Source organism: Pleurodeles waltl, chromosome 3_1 (assembly GCF_031143425.1).
Source record: "Pleurodeles waltl isolate 20211129_DDA chromosome 3_1, aPleWal1.hap1.20221129, whole genome shotgun sequence".
Classification (NCBI taxonomy): domain Eukaryota; kingdom Metazoa; phylum Chordata; class Amphibia; order Caudata; family Salamandridae; genus Pleurodeles; species Pleurodeles waltl.
Genome location: NC_090440.1, coordinates 245323607 through 245344891, shown reverse-complemented (window position 1 = coordinate 245344891; position 21285 = coordinate 245323607). Strand labels below are relative to the sequence as shown.

At 45.3% G+C, this 21285-nt stretch overlaps 1 protein-coding gene across 1 annotated transcript in view; it reads left to right on the top strand.

Moving 5' to 3' along the window:
- The window catches only part of LOC138283997 (dual oxidase 2-like), a 150314-nt gene that overhangs the window by 36337 nt on the left and 92692 nt on the right, over positions 1 to 21285 (top strand). Inside the window, exons 5-9 of the mRNA XM_069222327.1 lie at positions 5099 to 5286; positions 5461 to 5662; positions 9449 to 9615; positions 11749 to 11809; positions 20270 to 20366. Coding sequence (XP_069078428.1) covers positions 5099 to 5286; positions 5461 to 5662; positions 9449 to 9615; positions 11749 to 11809; positions 20270 to 20366 — 715 coding nt within the window. The remainder of the gene's footprint in view (positions 1 to 5098; positions 5287 to 5460; positions 5663 to 9448; positions 9616 to 11748; positions 11810 to 20269; positions 20367 to 21285) is intronic.

Below are 21285 nucleotides of genomic sequence, written 5' to 3'. Positions count from 1 at the left end.
GTTCTGGTCACCACCGGTGCAGTTACGGTCCTCAGAGGGATTGCCTCTGGGTAACGGGTGGCATGGTCCACCAAAACCAGGATGAACCTGTTGCCTAAGGCAGTTTTGGGGTCCAAGGGACCAACAATGTCGATGCCCACCCTTTCAAAGGGGGTGCCAACGACAGGAAGTGGAATCAGGGAGGTTTTAACCCTTTTTCCTGCTTTGCCACTGGCCTGGCAGGTAGGACAAGATCAGCAGAACTTATCTGAGTGTGTCCTCATTTTGGGCCAATAAAAGTGGGTGACAAGCCTGTTAAAGGTCTTGCCTTGCCCCAAATGTCCTGCCAGGGGAATGTTGTGAGCCAGACCCAGTAGGAAGGTTCGGTAACATTGGGGGACCACCAGCGTACGTGCTGCCCCAAAGGCCGGAACCTTAAGCTCACTGTACAGGAGATCATTCTCCCAATATAGGTGGTGATCGCCAGAGGCGTCACCTGCCGCCTGGTTTGAGGCTTGTTTCCTCAGACCTTCCAGAGTGGGACATTCTTTCTGCGCCTTGCAGAATTCCTCCCTGGTGGGTCCACCCTCAACTTGCCAGCCAGCAAGCTCAGGTAAGTCACCTAGGATGGCAATGTCTTCCCCAGTTGGCTCGGGAGCCTCCTCGTCAGGAGCCCCGTCAGCCACTGCGGGAACTTCTGGGGCTGGTTTCCCGTGCCCCTTGTCCCTCCTCTTGGCAGCTCTCTGGGCCATCGTTCCAGGCTCCAGACGCCCTTGACTTCCCTCTCGGTCAGCCATGGACCGTGTGGTCATGCAGACCCACTCAGGTAAACCTAACATCTCCAGGTGAGACTTGAGCTCCACTTCTTTCCAAGCAGTATGCTCAAGATCATTGCCTAACAGACAATCTACAGGCATGGCAGGAGTCACAGCTACTTTCAGAGTACCAGAGACCGCCCCCCACTCAAAGGGAACCAGAGCCACCGGTAGGTGACTCTCGCGATTGTCAGCGACTATGACCTGGTGGAATGTATTAGGGACTATCTGCTCTGTTGACACCAGCTGACTCTTGATAGTAGTCATAATGGCTCCTGTGTCACGCAGAGCCTCCACCTTCTGCCCATCAATGGTGACCCACTGCCGGTACTTGGAAGTATTTTTGGGCATGTGGGCCTTGGGCACCATTTCTCCTTCTCCCAGGGACACTAGGGAAATCTCTACCTGTTCCCCAAAGCTATCTGGGTCCATCTCCCCCCCGAGCGCTACACTAGTCAACCCAGGTGCCTGTCCGGTAGTGGACGGTGCCCTCTTGGGGCACTGGGGATCGCCTTTATAGTGACCATACTGGTAACACTCCATGCATTTGGGGTTAGATTTCCCTGACTTGTCATATGTCCCTGGCTTTTTCCCAAATCTGGAAAAGGAAGGGTTGCCACCCCCTCCCTGGGAATTCTTTTGGGGGCCTTTGGAGAGTTCCTTATCTGCAAGTTTATCTGCCCCCTCTTTCTTCTGTTGGGAACCCTGACCACCTTTGTGGGAGTCCCCCCCAGGTACCTTCTTGGACACTCTGGTGCTAACCCAGAGGTCCGCCTCCTCAGCAAGCTTCCTGGGATCAGTCAGCTTACTATCCACTAACTGCTGGCGCAACTCTGTATAAGTAGTATTAAGCATATGCTCTCTCAGAATCAAGTCATATAAACCTTTATAATCAGCTACTTTGTTGCCCCGCACCCATCCATTCAGTGCCTTACTGGAGAAGTCAAAGAAATCTACCCATGTTTGTGTGGTTTGTTTGGTGCTGTCCCTGAACCTCTGACGGTATCCCTCAGGGGTCAGCCCAAACTTGGCAAGTAAAGTGGCTTTCTGAAGTGGGTATGTGTTTTGATCAGGTTGATCCAATGTGAGGAGTGTATCCCTCCCCAATGGCGGTACATAACCCCACATAGCTACCCCCCATTGCCCTTCAGGAACCTCATGAGCCCTTAGTGCAACTTCATAAGCAGCTAACCATTTATCTATGTCATCTCCCACCACAAAACTGGGCACCACATTTTTGGGTATACGAACCTTCTTTTCTCCAGCAGGTCCTGTCAGTATGCTGCCACCATTATTGCTGGATTCAGACTGTCTCGCCTTGATCTCCAGCTCCTTGAGACTCAGTTCATGAGCCAACAATAGTTTCTTTTCAGCCAAAGCTCTCTCAGCCTCCACCTGTTTGGTTGCTCTTTCAGCTTCAGCTTGTTTCGCTTCTCTTTCAGCTTCAATTTGTTTGGCTGCTCTTTCAGCCTCAGCTTGCTTGGCTTCTCTTTCTGCCCTTCTCTCCTCCTGTTGAGCCTCAATTTTCAGTTTTGCCATTTGCAATTGGAACTCCCTTTCTTCTCTCCTTTCCTCTGCGGTCAGGCTTTGCACAGAGACACTGCTCCCTGGTCTGGAAGGGGGCACAATTGCAGTGGTAACACCATCCACAGATAGTGAAAATTCCTCTGGGGGGCCATTTTCTGGCTCCTCTTCCTCATCATCCTCTAAATGGGCTTTTGCCCAGGCCCTCAGCGCCACTTGAAAGTCCTCCTTTCTGGAGGCCCCTTGGGTGGGTACCCTCATTGCCCGGCAGAATCCTCGTAGTTGTTTGACCGTATATGTATCCAACTGGACTAGGTCAAAGTCCCCTGTCTGAGACCCAGTCAGAGACATGTTGAGTGAGGATTTCGTTTTTGAAAATTGTCAGAAAAAAAAACGGATTTGCAAAAAGAGATAAAAACCAAGTTGACCTTCAACTGTGGGTAGGTGGTGAAATACTTAGCTACTGTATGTCACTGCACAAATACAAGTCCTATCCTCACCGCTGATCACCAATGTTAGAAATGGGGTTTTTGGTTGGCAGTCAGGTTACCCCCTGTCCAAGCAAAAGCCCTCACTCTAGTCAGGGTAAGTCACACACAATCCAAGATTATCCTGTGCCCACCCTCTGGTAGCTTGGCACGAGCAGTCAGGCTTAACTTAGAAGGCAATGTGTAAAGTATTTGTGCAATAAATCATACAATACCACCATATAGCACCACAAAAATACACCACACAGTGTTTAGAAAAATATATAATATTTATCAGGATAATTGTAGGTCAAAAGAATAAAGTTGCAATGGGAAATTGTAGAGATATCACTGAAAAGTGATATAAAGTGTCTTAAGTCTTTAGAATATAAACAAAGTCTCTTTCAAGCACAAGTACCTGGTTTGGAGTGGAAAAATCTCCTCAGAGGGCCACAAAAGAAGGGGTGCGTGGGAAAAGGGTGTGTGCGCCGATTTCTCCCCAGCACACACGGACTTGCGTCGTTATTTTCCACGCGGGGAAGTCGTGCGTCATTTTCCGGCGCGCGGACAGTCTCTTTCTGTGGATCGCGGGGATTACCAGATGTCCCGGGTCTGTGCGTGGATTTTCCTGCTTGTTTTCCGGCTGCGCATCGTTCTGCGGGGCTGCGCGTCGAAATTACGATCTCACAGCAGGCGTCGCGTCGATTTCTACTCTAGAGGTCGGGCGGCGTTGTCCTTGCAAAGCCGTGCGTCGGATTTCCGGCCGTCCCAAGAGCGTCGCGTCGATCAGCGTCGGTGTGCGGCATTTTTCTCACCGCGGAACAAGCTGTGCGTCGAAATTTTCGGCGCACGGAGCGTCCAAGTGAAAAAGAGAAGTCTTTTTGGTCCTGAGACTTCAGGGAACAGGAGGCAAGCTCTATCCAAGTCCTTGGAGAGCACTTTCACAGCCAGACAAGAGTTCAGCAAGGCAGCAGGCCAACAGCAAGGCAGCAGTCCTTTGTAGAAATCAGACAGGTGAGTCCTTTGAGCAGCCAGGCAGTTCTTCTTGGCAGGATGTAGTTTCTGGTTCAGGTTTCTTCTCCAGCAAGTGTCTGATGAGGTAGGGCAGAGGCCCTGTTTTATACCCAAATGTGCCTTTGAAGTGGGGGAGACTTCAAAGAGTGGCTAAGAAGCGCACCAGGTCCCCTTTCAGTTCAATCCTGTCTGCCAGGGTCCCAGTAGGGGGTGTGGCAGTCCTTTGTGTGAGAGCAGGCCCTCCCAGCCCAGGAAGACCCATTCAAAATGCAGATGTATGCAAGTGAGGCTGAGTACCCTGTGTTTGGGGTGTGTCTGAGTGTATGCACAAGGAGCTGTCAACTAAGCCCAGCCAGACGTGGATTGTAAGGCCCGGAAAGATTTAAGTTCAAAGAAATGCTCACTTTCTAAAAGTGGCATTTCTAGAATAGTAATATTAAATCCAACTTCACCAGTCAGCAGGATTTTATATTACCATTCTGGCCATACTAAATATGACCTTCCTACTCCTTTCAGATCAGCAGCTACCACTTCAATACTGTATGAGGGCAGCCCCAATGTTAACCTATGAAGGGAGCAGGCCTCAAAGTAGTGCAAAAACGAATTTAGGAGTTTTACACTACCCGGACAGGTAAACTACACAGGTACATGTCCTGCCTTTCACCCACACAGCACCCTGCTCTAGGGGTTACCTAGGGCACACATTAGAGGTGACTTATATGTGGAGAAAGGGGAGGTTTAGGCTTGGCAAGTACTTTTAAATGCCAAGTCGAGGTGACAGTGAAACTGCCCACACAGGCCTTGCAATGGCAGGCCTGAGACAAGGAAAAGGGGCTACTTAAGTGGGTGGCACAACCAGTGCTGCAGGCCCACTAGTAGCATTTAATCTACCCGCCCTATGCACAGAGAGTGCACCTTACTAGGGACTTATAAGTAAATTAATAGTCCAATCAGGTATGATTCCAGGTTGCCATGTTTTAAGGGAGAGAGCATATGCACTTTAGCACTGGTTAGCAGTGTTAAAGTGCGCAGAGTCTAAAAACCAGCAAAAACAGTGTCCAAAAAGTGGAGGGAGGCAGGCAAAAAGTTAGGGGTGACTACCCTAAGGCTGTCAGGTCTAACAGTAGCCATCTACATATTCTAAGAATTCCACACATAGTACCCCTCCTATTGAATATAAGTCAATACATTTGTCTGAAACCAGGACTTGCATAGAAAAATCAGGCACCATGAATTCCCAAAAATCACTGTTAAGACGTCATTCAGTTACATACATTTTTCCTCCTGGTCATTCTACAGGTTACCATGTATTCTCTGAGATTCTTGGAGCAGACCATGTGGGCTGTCCAGCAGAGTTTCTCAATATTCGCATTCCTGCGGGAGACAAGGTATTCGATCCGAAGAACACTGGCCATGTAGTTCTGCCACTGCAGAGAAGCCAATGGTCTCCAGAAACAGGGAGAAACACCAACAACCCGAGAACCCAGGTAAGGGAACAATGTGGACCCTCTGAAAGAACTACACCAGCACCATCAGAAATATACCCCACACTAATCTTTAGAACACCGATTGTATGACTCTTTACAATAGCTTACAAGAATGACAATGCAAAGATTTCGCATATTGATCAGGTTATACTTCTACATTTTTCTTTTCTGCAGGTTAATGCTGTGACGGCCTGGATCGACGGAAGCTCTATTTATGGATGCTCCCACTCCTGGAGCGACGCATTGAGAAGCTTCTCTGGGGGGAAGCTGGAATCTGGACCCGACCCATTATTTCCCAAGGAAACAAGGGGAAACCTTCTGATGTGGAAGGCACCCGATCCTTCCACCGGACAGCGTGGAGCCAAGGGACTTTATGGTAAATGGAGTCTCTAACTCTTTCTTAGTGCTGCCATTTTAGTGTAAGTCCTGAATTCTGAAAAGCTGTCCCTAGTCTTGGTTTATTTCAAGTCTTTTCTGAAGATCATCGTGTTAAATCTAAGTTAAGATGAGGATTCTCAAACCCCAATATTGCAAATAGATCTCTGAGCAAGAGCATTAGCTCATTCAGCAACATTACTAGCTCGTCAATGGTAGAAACGATGCTTACTTTAAACAATCAAAAGTACTGAGCATGTCAAATAGGACATGAAAGCCTCTTCTTTTTAAAACAAGTTAAAACTCTCAGGAAGATTCCTCGTGAACCACTGAACATATGTGTCTTCCTAGTTCTGGACCTTATAAAATCAACATCCCAAAAAAAGCAGTTTTACATCAATCTCTTTTTTCACATTCTGTACTAGGCAGAAAGACAAGTTGCCTCCTAAACATTTTTCATGAAAGAAGCCCCGTCAGGTAGTTTAGTCATACTGATCACACTTAGTGCACAGCTGTAAACTGGCTTTGACTCAGATCTGCCAACCTCGTTGACACTGCACGTTTAATTTAGCCAACATCACTTTCCATGCTCGAACAACGAGTACCAAAATCCAAGGTGCTATTGGATAAAATGCAGCACCTTTGAAGGTGACTAGTTGGTACTCATGTCTAGATAAAATAGAAAATATGTTTCACGGCATATCGAAACAATCTGTTGCACACAATTCCTCGAAATTACAGCAGGTTAGGGGATACTCAACAGAATAAGTTTCTGTTTCAGTTGTTGCTTGGTAACCTGTGAAGGCTCCAGTAAACCCCACGTTATATAAGTGTCCTACTTCTCTAATGAAAGCGATGAAATATACTAATTTAGTGATTTCAATTTAGTTTATCATTTTGTCGGTTTTATAAAGTGCTGTTTACCACTTTGTGGTAGCCTTGTGGTATTGTTACAGCACATAGGGCCAGGGATACAAGAATGATGAAATGCAAGTAGTGCTGGGCATAGAGGAACGAGTTAGTTAGACTGACCAGTGAGTGGGCTCAGCTTTCAGGAACATACACTAATTAAAGCTGAAGTACTGGTTTTAAAGCATTGAAAAAGATCCCAAAATTCCTAGACTGAGAGGTAGGGCAACAACCAGTCTTGGTTCTCTGGACAGCAAAGTAGCAGATGGTGTGGCAGATGGTTGTGTATGGCGCAGGCTAACCAAACTCTTGCTCGAAGTTGTGCAGTGTTAAGGGCCACACAATTTTAGTAAGGCAGATTCTCGTCTCAGCTGTAATGGTAGCGATTTTCAAAGATATAAAGAGATGAAACCTATAGGAGAAGGATTTTCCATCAAATGACTTGTATCGTGTAAGCCATATGGACTTACCTTAAGGTTCTGGTTGAACCAATTTACAACTGAGACCAGTGAACAACCATGCAGCATGTTGTGTGTATGAGAGATGGAATCGAAACTGAATCCTTCTTTCGCAGGGAGGTAAAGCGGATATTTAAATGCAGGTGTAATGGGGTCCTGTTGTTTCAGTACTAACAGGAGATGTGTTGCATGCTTCTGGACGTCTTGGGTTTTTGAGAGTGACTGAATTGGAAAACTTTTATTAAGGCTCCTGCAATAATTAAGTGTGACATAACCACAGTGAGGACGACGGCCATTCTCTAAGATAAATGGAGGAGATTTGGAAGGGCGTGTAGCAGACGTAAATAAGGGGGTGCTTAACTGTAGACTGTTTATTTCACAATTTAACAAAACAATTTAACAAAACACCCAGGTTGCAGACTTTTTCTACTAAGCACAAAGGAGTGTCCGTGGATCAAAGGGACGGGTGTTGGGTTGATAGACCCAGAGAGTAGGGTTTGAGTTTTATCACCATGAAGCAGAGCCAATTTTCTACATTCAGCAATGAACCCGTGGACAGAAATGCCACACATTTCAGTCTCATCTTCTAGCTTCAGAGGGAAAAGAGTGTTATTCTTATATGTGGGAAAGCCAATCTTGTAGCGATCCTGTAGGGTTCCAAAATTCCTGTTAGTAGGGCCATCTACGAACTGAATAGAAGAGTAAACAAGGCTGAGGCTTGAGAGGCCCCATAGGTGATGTTTTGAGGTGTTTGAAGAAAATGTTTCAGTTTGATTTGGTTGGTACAATGTTGTTAGAAAAAGGGAGACAACGAAATTGCTGTTCCGCAGATTCTTGAAAAACATGCCAGTCTGCCAAGGAGCGCCTGATAGTTGAGAGCAGCTGACAGATCAAATATGATTAATTAATAAGTGTTTAGCTTCTTACTGGCATTAATTAGTTACACCGTTCTTTTTAGTAGCATTGTCTCAGTGCCACCGCTGGGCGTAACGTCTGTTGTTAGAGTCGTTGCAACACAAAGTATCCCAGAGACGGCTATGAAATTAAAATGATTATTGGAGACAGTGGGGAGTTTCTTTAGGATCAGAGAGATGATGGAATGTTTGAGAAATTAAGGTGCAGCCACAATGTAAAAGGAGGAGTTGATTAACCTGGTGATAATTGTTGTTTGTGAAGTGAAACAGAAATTATGAACGTTTGTACTTGCAGACATCCTTTGGTGGGGAGATTGTTTTGAACAACAAGATCTAATGCCAGCCTCTTTGACAACTGGTAACTTAGAAAGAAGGTGCAAAGGCCGATGCTAGCAGTCCAGACTCTAGAGATACGATGCTGGTGGTGGAGACACCTAATCTTAGGGAGACTGATTTAATGCTGGTGAAATACAGGAGAGTGTAACAGAGCCATTCACTAGGACCCTGAGAAGCTTGACATTGGGCCAAAGACCATCATCTTTATTCAGATTCAGAAAACAAATCCTCTAATCGCATTTTTCACATTTAAGATGCAGATCTGAAACTATTTATTTTTCCTCTAGCACATGCCCATGTTTTATTCTCTGAAGTGCACATGGCAGGCCGTATGAATAAATAGAAATTTAGATGTATTCCATTGCTGTTCCAGCACTTTTCCTTAACATTTCGATTGATGACAGAGAGTAACATCTGTTGGTCAAAGGATTTGCCTAGAAGAGGGAAGTGGAAGCCTGAAACTCTAAAGCAAAGATTGCCTTCATTTCCAGGTGTTTTAGGACATCACCAGTTGTGATTCAAGGATAGTGGGCTGGGGACTCCAGCAGAAAACATGTTGGAAAGGGAGACCAGGAAGGCTAAGTTCAGTTGCTCGTCATCATGATGGTGTCAGCGGCATAGATCAAATGTATATAAATGAAGAAAGATTACTTTTTCAACTGAGGAGCCTTTATCCTTGGACATCTGTTCATGCCAGAAGTTAATTCTGTGTTTTATGTTGGACTGAGTTATGGGTGGACAACGTTTTGAGCTTCGACCTCAAAGTTGGTGGAAGTTGGGAAGCTTTAGTCTTCAAAAAGCAAAAAACAATATTTGAGCACAATTCTTTTGATAAAAGTAGCTTTTTATTGAATTGTTCTCTCCCATTCCTGCTTGTTACTGTTAACTTGCTGTATGTTTTATAAAAGTATACTTTCTTTATGTAGTTCAGGAGGGAAAGCTCTGCCGCTTAACACATCAAACCTCTGAAACTATGCTCGATAAAGGTGTATCATGTCTAAATATTATAATGTGCTTTATTATGGGTGAACATTTTTTAACAGTTTTTCAACAATTGTTTCACTGTATAAATAAATAAGGGCAATACTGAATATACACAATGCAGTGCAATAACTGTTTGAGACAAAATTGCAAGTGTGTTAAACTATGTGATATGGGTATCTTTTGCAGATTTTGGAAACGCAAGGGCCAATGAAAACCCCTTCATACAAGCTATGAGCATCGTCTGGTTCCGGTACCACAATCATTTGGCTACGAAGTTTGCAAAGGAGAATCCAACATGGACCGACGAGGATTTATTCCAACATGCTCGCAAGTGGGTGATTGCGACCTATCAGGTAACAGGAGAAGTAACTAACACCTCTTTCAGAACTCAATATATCAGTCTCTAGAGGACATAAATATGGGCGGTAGGTGTGACGTTAGATAAATATAGTCGGAGGTTCGAGACTGCTGTCTGTGAGCTCAGCAATCCCAAACACCAATCCATGGCTGGGTAGAACTAAAAGCCATATTTACAAGCGGCTTGCTCCACCGGTGTGTCACTTTTTTTGATACACCAACAGCGCATTCTGCAGGCCCATATCTACAAGGCCACGCAAAGCCACTTTATGTGGCTTTTCATGACCTGGTAGATATGGAGTAAGGTAACGCAACGCAAGTCACTGCATTGCCTTAATCTGCATCAAAGAGGCGTTCCATGGGTGCTGGGGTGGATGTACCCATGCAACACCCATGAATTTTGATGCATTCCCAGATTTACAAAGTTGTGTAAACCTGGGAATGCGTCAAAAGCCTACGCCTCCCCATGGGAGGTGTAAGGAAGGAGCAGCGAGGAGAAATACCTTTATTTCTCCTTGCATTAGCAGCACACATAGAAAGAGGAAAATGTCTCTTGTGATTGTTGTGATTTGTGCAGGAAGGTGTTCCTTCCTGCACAAAAACAATCATCCCCACAATGCAGACACCCTACATCGGGTCCCTACATTGGCGCATAGCAGCCCATTGTATGTCAGCACAGGGGAAAAGGACAGGAATGTGCCATATAATGTAGATAGGGTGCATTCCAGCCCTTTTCTTTTAATGCAGGGCAGCACCGTAAGAATTCTTACGGTGCTGCCATGCATAAAAATATTATAAATATGCCCCTAAATGTGCCTCAGTTAGAAGTAGTCTAGGTCAGTGTTAGGAGCACAGGAAAGAGGTCAATTAAACAGATCACGTTTTCTCAAGTAGACCAGCAATGGAAATATGTTAAATATCCATATGGAATTAGCCTCATGGACAAGCCCTGCAAAAATGAAAAAGAGCATCTGAGTAGTTTTGCACGGGGAATGAGTAAGTTTTACTTTCTCTATACTAAATACTTGAACCCCCCCACCTAAAAAATATTCTGTAGACCCTCTAATACTTCAACAAGATTTTTATGGCATTGAAGAAACCCTCAGACTTTTATTACTATTATTTAGACTTAGCGTGATTACACAAACAAATGTTTTTAGAACCAGCGGAGGCCCCCGCAAATCTCAAGGGGAGGGGCATGGAGACTGAGATAAAAAATAAAAATAAAAATAAATAAAATATGCTTACCTTCATGGACGCTGCCGTCTCCTGCCGCCTCGCTCATCGCTCCTCTTCGCTCGATGTGGTGTCACACCATTCTCCGGGATACCAGCACAGGCTCTCCAGTAATCTTGGTGCTGCTTTCATGCTAAAGCATCAGGATTGGTCTAAGTGGCTTGGACTCCCATTTAGACACAACCCTGGGGTCTGTGCAGTTTCTCCAGCCTGGCTGTTTGAAACAGCCGGGCTGGAGAAATGTTTTTTGGCCAGCCTGAGATGCTGGGCCAAACACACATGCACACTTAGGTGCACTCTCTCTCCTTCCCACCTTCCGTGGCCCAGCCTGCCCCTCCCTTCACATGCGGCTGGCTGAGCCAGCAGCAGAAAAATAAAACAATAGTGAACAATTGTTTTATTTTTCTGTTGCTGACTCAGCCTGGGGAGAAGACGCTCCTTTGCCATTGCGAAGGAGCCGCCCATGTTCAGAACTACACAGCAATATATATATTTTTTACTCTGTATAGACGCTCACTTAAGCTTTAAAGACCTTCTTATGAACATTACAGTATTGTATTTTTTGCTTCGTAGCCACATGTGTACACAAGTGCACATCAATCATCTGTTATTGATCTACTGGAAACGTTCCCTGGGCTTTTTCATTTCAATCAGCGTTTGAAAAATACACATGGCTCCTTGAGAATCTGAGATTTTCTGAATCCATATAGTCTAATCCACACTCCTGACTTATCCACTCGTAATTGGCACCGATGTGTTAAACTATATGAAAATGATCGAATAAAGCTTCAAGGGTATATGCCCATCATCAATGAAGTTGTAGTTGCAAGAACGATAATAACTCCCTTCACTGTATTTTTGACTCAGGTTTCCTTCTTTTGTTTTTTTCTTAGAAAATTGTGTTTTATGATTGGCTGCCTGTCCTCCTATCCACAAATATGACAGAATATCCAGGTAAGAGCTAAGCTGAAATCTGTAGTATGTGGGTTTTGGCCCAGAGTAAGGGATGTGATATATATCTGTTTTTCGGACATCACATTGTCTTGTCAGTGTTACTATAGCCAGGCTCCACTTCAGCCCCACTAAAATAAATACTGACTTGCCAATTAAAAAAAAAATTGTGAGTCTACTTTGGCTGCCATACAAGTCAGACAAAACAAAGATGTAACATAAAACGACCAGCTCGCATCCTGGAGATCTTCATCAGCTGTTCACTTTATCCAGGTTTTCTCTACTTTTTCTACTGGTTAGCTTTAGGGTGACCACCTGGCATTGAGGCAAATTCTGGACAGGACTGTAAAAATTCAGGACAAAGGGTCAAAATTAAGGACAAAAATTCAGGACAAAGGGTCAAAATTCAGGCAAAGATTCAAGAACAAACGTCAGTTTTACAGACACACCCAAGAGAGGCCATGCCTCAATATGTTGTCAGCGCATTTATTTACTCTTTAACATAGCACTATTTATTCACTGTGGTCTTTTTGTGATTGTGTGCTGGTATGCTACAGTTAGGTGTCACAGTACATCCTTGTTCAGTAGTAAATTAATGCCCTTCAGCACCATGTCAAGGCCATCACCCCTACCCAAATCTACCCAATCTTTGTTGAAGAGAAAGTAACAGCAACATTTTAATTATGTTTCTGAAAATGTTAAAACCCCTGGCAAACAGTTTGGGAAAACATTAAGGTAACTAACCTTATGCTAGTTTAAACAAATTGAACAAAAACATCTGGTTAAACCCAACCGCCAATGGACTTTCTACCTAAAACATGTTTAATGAGGCAGGGCAGATGGTGTGAGCGACAGTCTCACACCTAGTCTGAGGATGTGAGGTACCCACAACTTGCCTGTAGTCTCACAGCACTAGAGTGTATGTCTGGGGCTACATTTATCTCGGAAATGAGAGCCTGGACTACCAATCAAAGATAATCAAAGAGGAGGATGAAATCGAGATCAAATGGGAGATCCAAGGCAAGTGATTCAAAGGGTTGTTGCTAAGAACTGGATAAATAAGGAAGAGAAGAACAAGGTGGGACAATTCCTAAAAACAGACAAGATGGGTCCACCAAGACTATCAGAAGGTGTGGGGTACCTAGGGAGTTGTCTCTGCACACATGAGAGAAACAGAAGAGGTACTGTCAAGTGGTTGAACAAGCAACAGCCACACACCCTGGCAAACTCTTCTGGTGCAGTGGTCCGCTGTTTGTACTTTTGAAGGGTGAGCAAGGGCCAGATCACCTTGCAAGGTTGTGCGAGGCAATTGCCCGCTTTGTCCATGCCTTTAAATGGTTTTGAAATTGAGCAAAAGCCAAACTAGTGATCTGGGTTATCCCTAAGTGCCAAGTACAAATAGAATCTTCAAAATATTTGAGATGTAAACTGCACAAACAAAATGTAAACATTTTAAAATATAATTAGTGTTTCTTTAACATATGTCACTGTTTTCCCCTTTATATACAATTAGATCTCAGATTGAACTGGGAACCAGTGACCTTTTGATACCCAGTGATTAAAATCTACCATTCTCCACTGATTTGCAGGATAGAAATATCAGCAGAGAGTCACGGTCTTGCCCAGTTTGCTTTTTGATCTTCTCTTCTGTTTTCTGTAGTGGGCCACGTGGCACTAGTGAAGATGGTGTGCTACCCCAGTGATAGTATTATTTTGCAAACCTTTCCCTGCTCGTCCTTCATTCCTTCTTCAGACACGCCACACATCTGATTTGGTCTCTGCGGCGCCGTCGGGTAGCTCTTTCCACTCTAAAGCTACCCATGGCTGCGGATGGATTAGGTCTTCTGGACTTAGAATGCTATTATTCAGCAGCACACGTCAATGGGTGGCTCGCTGGCTGTCTGCCTACCTCCCTGCATGAGATGGGGTTTATCAGTAAAGACTTTTAAGGAAGGCTTAATGCACTACTCATTGTTTCCTACTGACCATTCTACGGATCACCATCCGGGGTTATGCACAGCTTTCTCTTGCCTTGCTAGAACCTGTAAACTCATTGACATGAAGAAAGCTTGTGCTCCTGCATTACCTTTGCTAAGCCTTCCCACTCGCACAGGACAGCTGTGCTCAGAGCAACTCCATCAGTGGCATGCTGCAGGTGTCTTGGGGGATTTGTTTTTGGACAGCGAGCTACTAAATTTCCAAGCCCTTATCAATAATCATTAAATGCCCTATTTCATGCCTGCCACCTAGCACTAACCCTACAAGAGGTGTGCCAGAAGCTCTACACCGTAGGAACTGGTGGCAAACTGATAGAATGGGTATACAGACCTTTCCTGCAATATGGAAACCACTCCAGGTCTTCTTGTCATACTACCTAGGTGAGTAATGTGGCCAAACCTCTGCAAGATACAGAGTGGACTAAGATACTGGACTTTCCCCACAAAGTATCCCACAGCTGTCACTTTAAGTACATTGATAGAGCTTTCTTATCAATGCATTCCGGCAGTTGCTTGCCATTGGCCTTGTGGTTTGTAACTCACATTTTGTTGCTTTCAATTTGCTGGCTTTATTTGTTTTAGGCTAAGCAGCTTCAGTTTGTCCCTTCCCTTGCCCAAACCTTATTTACAGTATCCTTCCAACTGCTCCCTTTCTGTAAACAGGCCTGTAAATCTTGTTCTTATCTCATCACATTTGCTGTGCAAAGAACAAAGTCAAGAGTCAGACTCTGTCTTTGGTGAGAACTTAGTGTTTACTTTTCTTTCTCTGACTTCAAAGTGAGAGGAGTCATGCGACAATCTTGCTGGATACTGGGGTTAGGAAAGAGTTTTTTCTATCACATGACAACATTTTAATAAACTTCAGAATATATCAGAATTAGGAGTACAATTGAAGCTCATTTTTGTCATTCTGAACTGTGCTGGAAACAAATACCTTTATATGATTAAAACAAATCATTGCATAGGGTGATGCAATTTCCACACATCATTGTCTGTGCACAGTATAGTTTGATTTGAAAAACTGTATGTGTGTGCAAATGGGATGGCCATTTAATTAAGAAATGTGTTGTCTGTAATGGCAGTGTGTTACCACACCATTCATACTCCACTCTACTCTGCTCTGCACCACTCCACACCACTGCACCCTACTCTGCATCACTCCACTTTACACCACTCCATGCTACTGCACTCTTCTTTATTCTGACCCACTCCACATTATGCCACTGCACTCTATGCTACTTCACATTATGCCTCTCAACTATACTCTGTACCACTATGCTCTATGCCAATGCACTTTACGCCTCTCTAGACCACTGCGCTCTGCGCCTCTCCACGTTATACCACTCCAGTCTAGGCAACACTAATCTAGTCCGCACAACTCCACTTTATGCCACTCTGCAACACTGCACTGTACGCCACTGCACTCTAAGCTAATACACTCTAGGCTAGTGCACTTTACTCTGTAACAATCAACTCTATGCCCCTGCACTCTACATCAATACACTGTACGTCACTCTAATCTACTTTGCACCTCTGCACTGTATGCCACGGCACTCTACACCACTTTACTCTATGCCATCACCCTCTATGCCACTCTACGCAACTCCACTCTACCCTGCACCTCTCCACTCTAAGCGACTTCACTCTACTGTGAAACAATCTACTTTACACCACTGCAATCTGTGCCACTACATTCTATGCCACTGCACTCAACCCTGCACCTCTCCACTCTATGCAACTGCACTCTACTCTGAAACAATCCATCCTACGTAACTGCACTCTACGCCACTCTGCCCACTGCACTATAGTTCAATGCACTCTATGCCACTGCATGCTCCCACTCTACTCTGCAACACTGCACTGTCCGCCTCTATACTCTACACCACTCTACTCTGTACTATTACATTCTGCACCAATACACTCTGTTCCACTGCACTTTATGCCACTCTACTCTGCCCCATGCCACTCTATACCACTGCAGTTTACGCCAGTGCACTCTAAACAACCACACAGTATGCCTCTACCCTTTACTCTGCACCACTGTACTCTATGCCACTGTACTCTGGACCACTCTACACCACTGCACTGACACTCTACTCTGCAGCACTGCACTCCACACCACTCTACTCTGTACTACTGCATTCTTTGCCACTGCACTCTATGCCACTGCACTATACGCCACTGCACTGTGCCACTCTACTCCACTGCACTCTATGCCGCATGAGTCTACTCTGCATTCGGACACTGCTCCACTCTGCATTACTGCACTCTCTGTAACTCTATTGTAGGCCACTCTACTCCATGCCAGTCTATGCCACTGCACTCTGCGCCAGTGTACTCTAACCAACTGCACTGTACGCCACTGCCCTCTACTCTGCACCACTGTACTCTACGCTACTGCTCTCTGTGCCACTCTACTCCACTCTATATCACTTCACTGACACTCTACTCTGCAACATTGCACTCTCCGCCACTGTACTGTACACCAATCTACTCTGTACTACTGCATTCTATGCCACTTCACTCTATTCCACTCTACATCACTCCACGCTCTGCAACTGCACTCTACAGCACTATACTCTACTCTCCACTGCACCAATCTACACTACTCAACTCTACGCCACTGCACTTTCGGCCACTGCACCACTCTACTCTACTGCACTCTATTGTATGCCACTTTACTCCACTGCACTGTACACCACTCTACTCTGCCCCCACGCCATGCCACTGCACTCTACACCACTGAATTCTATGCCAATGCATTCTAAACAACTGCACTGTACCCCACTTCACTGTACTTTGCACCACTGGGCTCTATGCCACTGCTCCTATGCCACTCTACTCCACTCCACTCCACTATGTCACTAACATTTAGCCATGCTGAACAGCAGACACTCTGGTGTATAACATGGCTAAAACACATCGGCAAAGCCCAAAACTCTTGCGTAGACGAGACCTATTGGTTTTGCCAATGCTTGTTAGTACTATGAGGTACCGAGGTCCCTGAAAGAACTGTGAATGTGTAAGTCCTTATTTTAAACATGCATTTGACTCCTTGTCACGGGTAGTAAGCGCTATATAAATACAATTACATCATAATATAGGTTGCTACAAAATGCGCAAATACATTTCGGTTAAATAGAAAAAAGTGCTTCTCATATACAGATTTGAATAATATACAGTTTATACCTAGTACTAACATTTTTTATAACACTCCATTAAAATCACACACTCCACAACTCACCTTGGAACACCCTTAAGGTACCTCTCTAAAAGAAAATATCTTTGCCATCAAAAAGCTTCAAGTGCCTCCTTTGATTAAAGTCAATGTAGGTTTTCAAGCCCCTTTGCATTTGCAGATTTACCTGTTTGCTCACATTTGCATTTCTATAGGGAAGGAGACACCCTCGCAAGCAGGCCTGTTTATTATCTGTCTGGCCCTCCCTCCCTCAGAGCACAGGAGACTCCCCCTGCCTTTCAGTCCAGCTGGGGAAACTGATCTGCCTGTAATTTCGCCCTGCTCTCCGTTGTTCTTTCGGTGAAAGGCTAAAATTACGGACGCACGGTCATCACGGACAACGGACGGCAGGGCGAAAATATGGACAGTCCGTGAAATTTACGGACGGGTGGTCACCCTAGTTGGCTTTACTGCCTCTTTTCCTACTCTTTCTGCTCTTTATAGTTACCCAGGCTTTTCCTACTCCTTCTGCTCTTTGGGTTTCCTGCAGCTTTCCCCTTTTCTTTCTGTCCTTTGGTCTCACCCGAACGTCCTCTCATTTTACTGCTCTTCACAAGTCACAAGTCTTTTAAATTGGATTGTGCTGGTACCTAGTAATTTTACACGTACTATATTCTGAACTTTACTGCCTTTAGTTTCATTTTCTCCCCCTTGCCAAGGACTTACTGACGAAATTAGAACAGTACAGAAAACATTGGACCACTATGAAGGCATTCAAACTAATTATTTAGAATGCTAGTAAATTATTTACCAATGTATGGAATGCCAATAAAGTAAAAGGGTGATCGGTGCAAGAACATTTATTTACATACACCCGTTTGGGAAAAGTAATTGAACAGTGCATAAAGTAGTCAGTGCCAACCGTGATCACACAGTGACGAAATAACCAAACAATTGCAGTATGTGCATATAAAGTAATCCAGACGTCTTGCGCCCACAAAATGTATAAACACAGCCATAGTTTCAAAACGAAAGCACACAAAACAGGTTCTGGTAGTACAGGACAAGACCTAGAGGGTCATTCTGACCCTGGCGGCCGGTGGCCGCCAGGGCCACCGACCACGGGAGCACCGCCAACAGGCTGGCGGTGCTCCAACGAGCATTCTGACCGCGGCGGTTCAGCCGCGGTCAGAAGCGGAAAGTCAGCGGTCTCCCGCCGACTTTCCGCTGCTCGTGTGAATCCTCCATGGCTGCGGAGCGCGCTCCGCAGCCATGAGGATTCCGACCCCCCCTACCGCCATCCTGTTCATGGCGGGAAAGCCGCCATGAACAGGATGGCGGTAGGGGGGGTCGCGGGGCCCCTGGGGGCCCCTGCCGTGCCCATGCCAATGGCATGGGCACGGCAGGGGCCCCAGTAAGAGGGCCCCGCAAAGTATTTCAGTGTCTGCCTTGCAGACACTGAAATACGCGACGGGTGCCACTGCACCCGTCGCACCTTCCCACTCCGCCGGCTCGATTACGAGCCGGCATCCTCGTGGGAAGGTCGTTTTCCCCTGGGTTGGCGGGCGGTTTTTCAGCAACCGCCCGCCAGCCCAGGGGAAAACTTGTAATACCCGCCGCGGTCTTTTGACCGCGGCGCGGTATTTCGGAGGGGGGAATGACCCCCCTAGTCTGCTTTATTTAAATGTCGAAATAAACTTTTTATTGAAAAGTATTCATCAGGGTGCAGTCCAGGAGCAGCACTCAAGCAATGGAGAATACAAAGGATATGGGATTTTTAGAACAGCGTAAAAGTTACTGTGCCCACAGGAGAATAATAACAAGCATTTGCAATGCAACGGGTCTCGCATTTGCTCGAGTTAGAGCTATTAGCGTGGTAAACTACTAACCGGACATTTCTTGCCACACAAATTAAAAGAAAAACACACGCTAAGTAAACCCCAGCGCGATCGCGCTGCGTGGAAAATAAAAGGATAAAGTAGTCCAGAAACCATGCTGAACACATGTAGCCTCTTATATTTTCAGTAGTTTACCGGTGCTGTGTAAGTGGGCTAAACACCAGAAAAGGCATGACGTATGCATGCCTTTCACGAATTAAAGCAAGCAGATTTTAAAAGGCAAGCCCACGAACCAATGAAAGTGACTGACATGACATGGGCATGGTTAGAAGCCCAAAGAGAGGTTACTGCAGGGGACGGAGCGCTTTGCGCTCGCCACTAAAAAGGTTGTTTGCCCTGCGTCTAGGCTCCTCACAATACCAAAAACAGTCAAACTCCCTAATGGAATGGCACTAACCATGTACAGCTAGGACAGGTCTCCAAAGATGTAAGCATGAGTCTCAAAACCAGTGGCAGAAAGGCTGACTAGACCTGTGTCTGAGCAACCCATGAATCTCACCAACCTACTCCCCACAGATCTCTCAGGAAACGAATGTGGTTGCATTGATATTCCATTTTCTGGTTGCATTGCCAGTTTCATTTCTTGGTATCTTTAACTGCTGTGGTTAGCAGTGTAATCTAGATGCACTTGATACTATCAGCTTTCCCATATGTAATTTGCTGTATCTCTTGCACCTCAAGTAGGGAAGACCAGGCTCTATCGAGCTTCCATTTTCCCACAGGAACACATAAAGGAAGGATGACCAAAGACATACTGATGCAAATGATTTGTAGGTTTTTTCATTCTCTTTATATAATTCCTCTGGGCCAAATGCTGAGTAATGTCACTTCCTGTGATGTCATTGTGTGGTAAAAGGTGACTTAATAGCTCTTCCTCTCTCTTTACCATCTGCGTCAAAAGGTTTTAATGAGTGCTCAAGGTGGAAACAAACTTTAATTAGGCAGGGATGGGCACGGGTGAGGGAATGACATTCATCATGCTTTGCTACAGTCGCGTGTACCACTACAACGTTTGTAGTCAGTAAGTAGGCAGTTGATCTTGTGATGATTTGTATTGGTGAGGACAATATCCCTCAGGTATATGGGCATGTTTGAAGTATCTAAAAGAACCAGGCACCTCTGAGGAAACTGAAAAATATTCTTACAACTGCCCAGCACATTTTCAAAGCAAACCAATCTGTGATGTGCCATTGGTCTCTGCTTATATATCTATTTATAAATGCAGCAAACCTGGGATTTCATTTTAGTTACAACCCTCCCCTGTAATATTTTTCTGCAACAAGTTTGGTGGTTCATGGAGTCAACATGCCATCACAGCCAATCTTGCCAGGCCCTCGTAAAGACCAGTCTTGTTTACTTTTAATGATATGCACATGATTTTCTCTTTCAGGCTACAAGCAGTACATAGACCCAAGCATCTCTCCAGAATTTCTGTCTGCCGCTTCGGCGTACACTGCCACCTTGGTGCCCCCAGGAGTCTACATGAGGTAATGGGAAATAGGATGACCTCTCCTAAGTGCATGATCCTGCAGTTAGAAGGATTATATAACAAGCAAATGGTCTTAAAGACAGTGCAGAGTGAGCACCGAATACTTCCAAACTTACATCATGTACTAATTCACAGAGGACCAAGCCATGTTGCACTGTTATACTCCCGACCCAACCACAACGCCCACTCCCTACCTGGATATGGGACTTAAGTATTTTGCTTCCTTGTGCAGCTTATAGACGTGAAGTCATATGTTTGTGAACCAGTTATTTCATATATGTGATACTTTCTGCATGAGACATTCCGAAGAAACCTAATTTTTCCTCTGCACCACAACTTGCAACAATAGTCCAACATTCCTCCACTCCTACAATGTCTGCGACTACCTTCTTGCAGTTTCTCTGATGCTGACTGTCCTGCAGGCAGCATGCACTGGTGCTGTCCTCTCCTGCGTTTCTCCTTGTCCCTGGAGTCAGTTTCTCTGTGTTCTATCCAAATTTTTTCTGGTTTTTTTTCTGTATTTTCCTTTATCTTGCATGCACCTTTCACTCAGTATTGTCTTAGGTCTTCCCTGGAGTCTCACTTCTAGTGCTCTAGTTGCGCTCCTTCCCCTGTTCCTGTCTAACTCTTGAAGGCATCATGCATTGTTATCTTTCTTATCGTCCTTGCAAGATTTTAACTCACTTCCTTGCTTCCTGCAGGAAGACTAAGGGGGTCATTCTGAGCTTGGCGGGCGGCGGGAGCCGCCCGCCAAGCGGGAACCGCCAGAATACCGCTGCGCGGTCAAAAGACCGCCGCGGTTATTCTGAGTTTCCCGCTGGGCGGGCGGGCGACCGCCAGAAGGCCGCCCGCCCGCCCAGCGGTAAACCCCTTCCCACGAGGATGCCGGCTCCGAATGGAGCCGGCGGAGTGGGAAG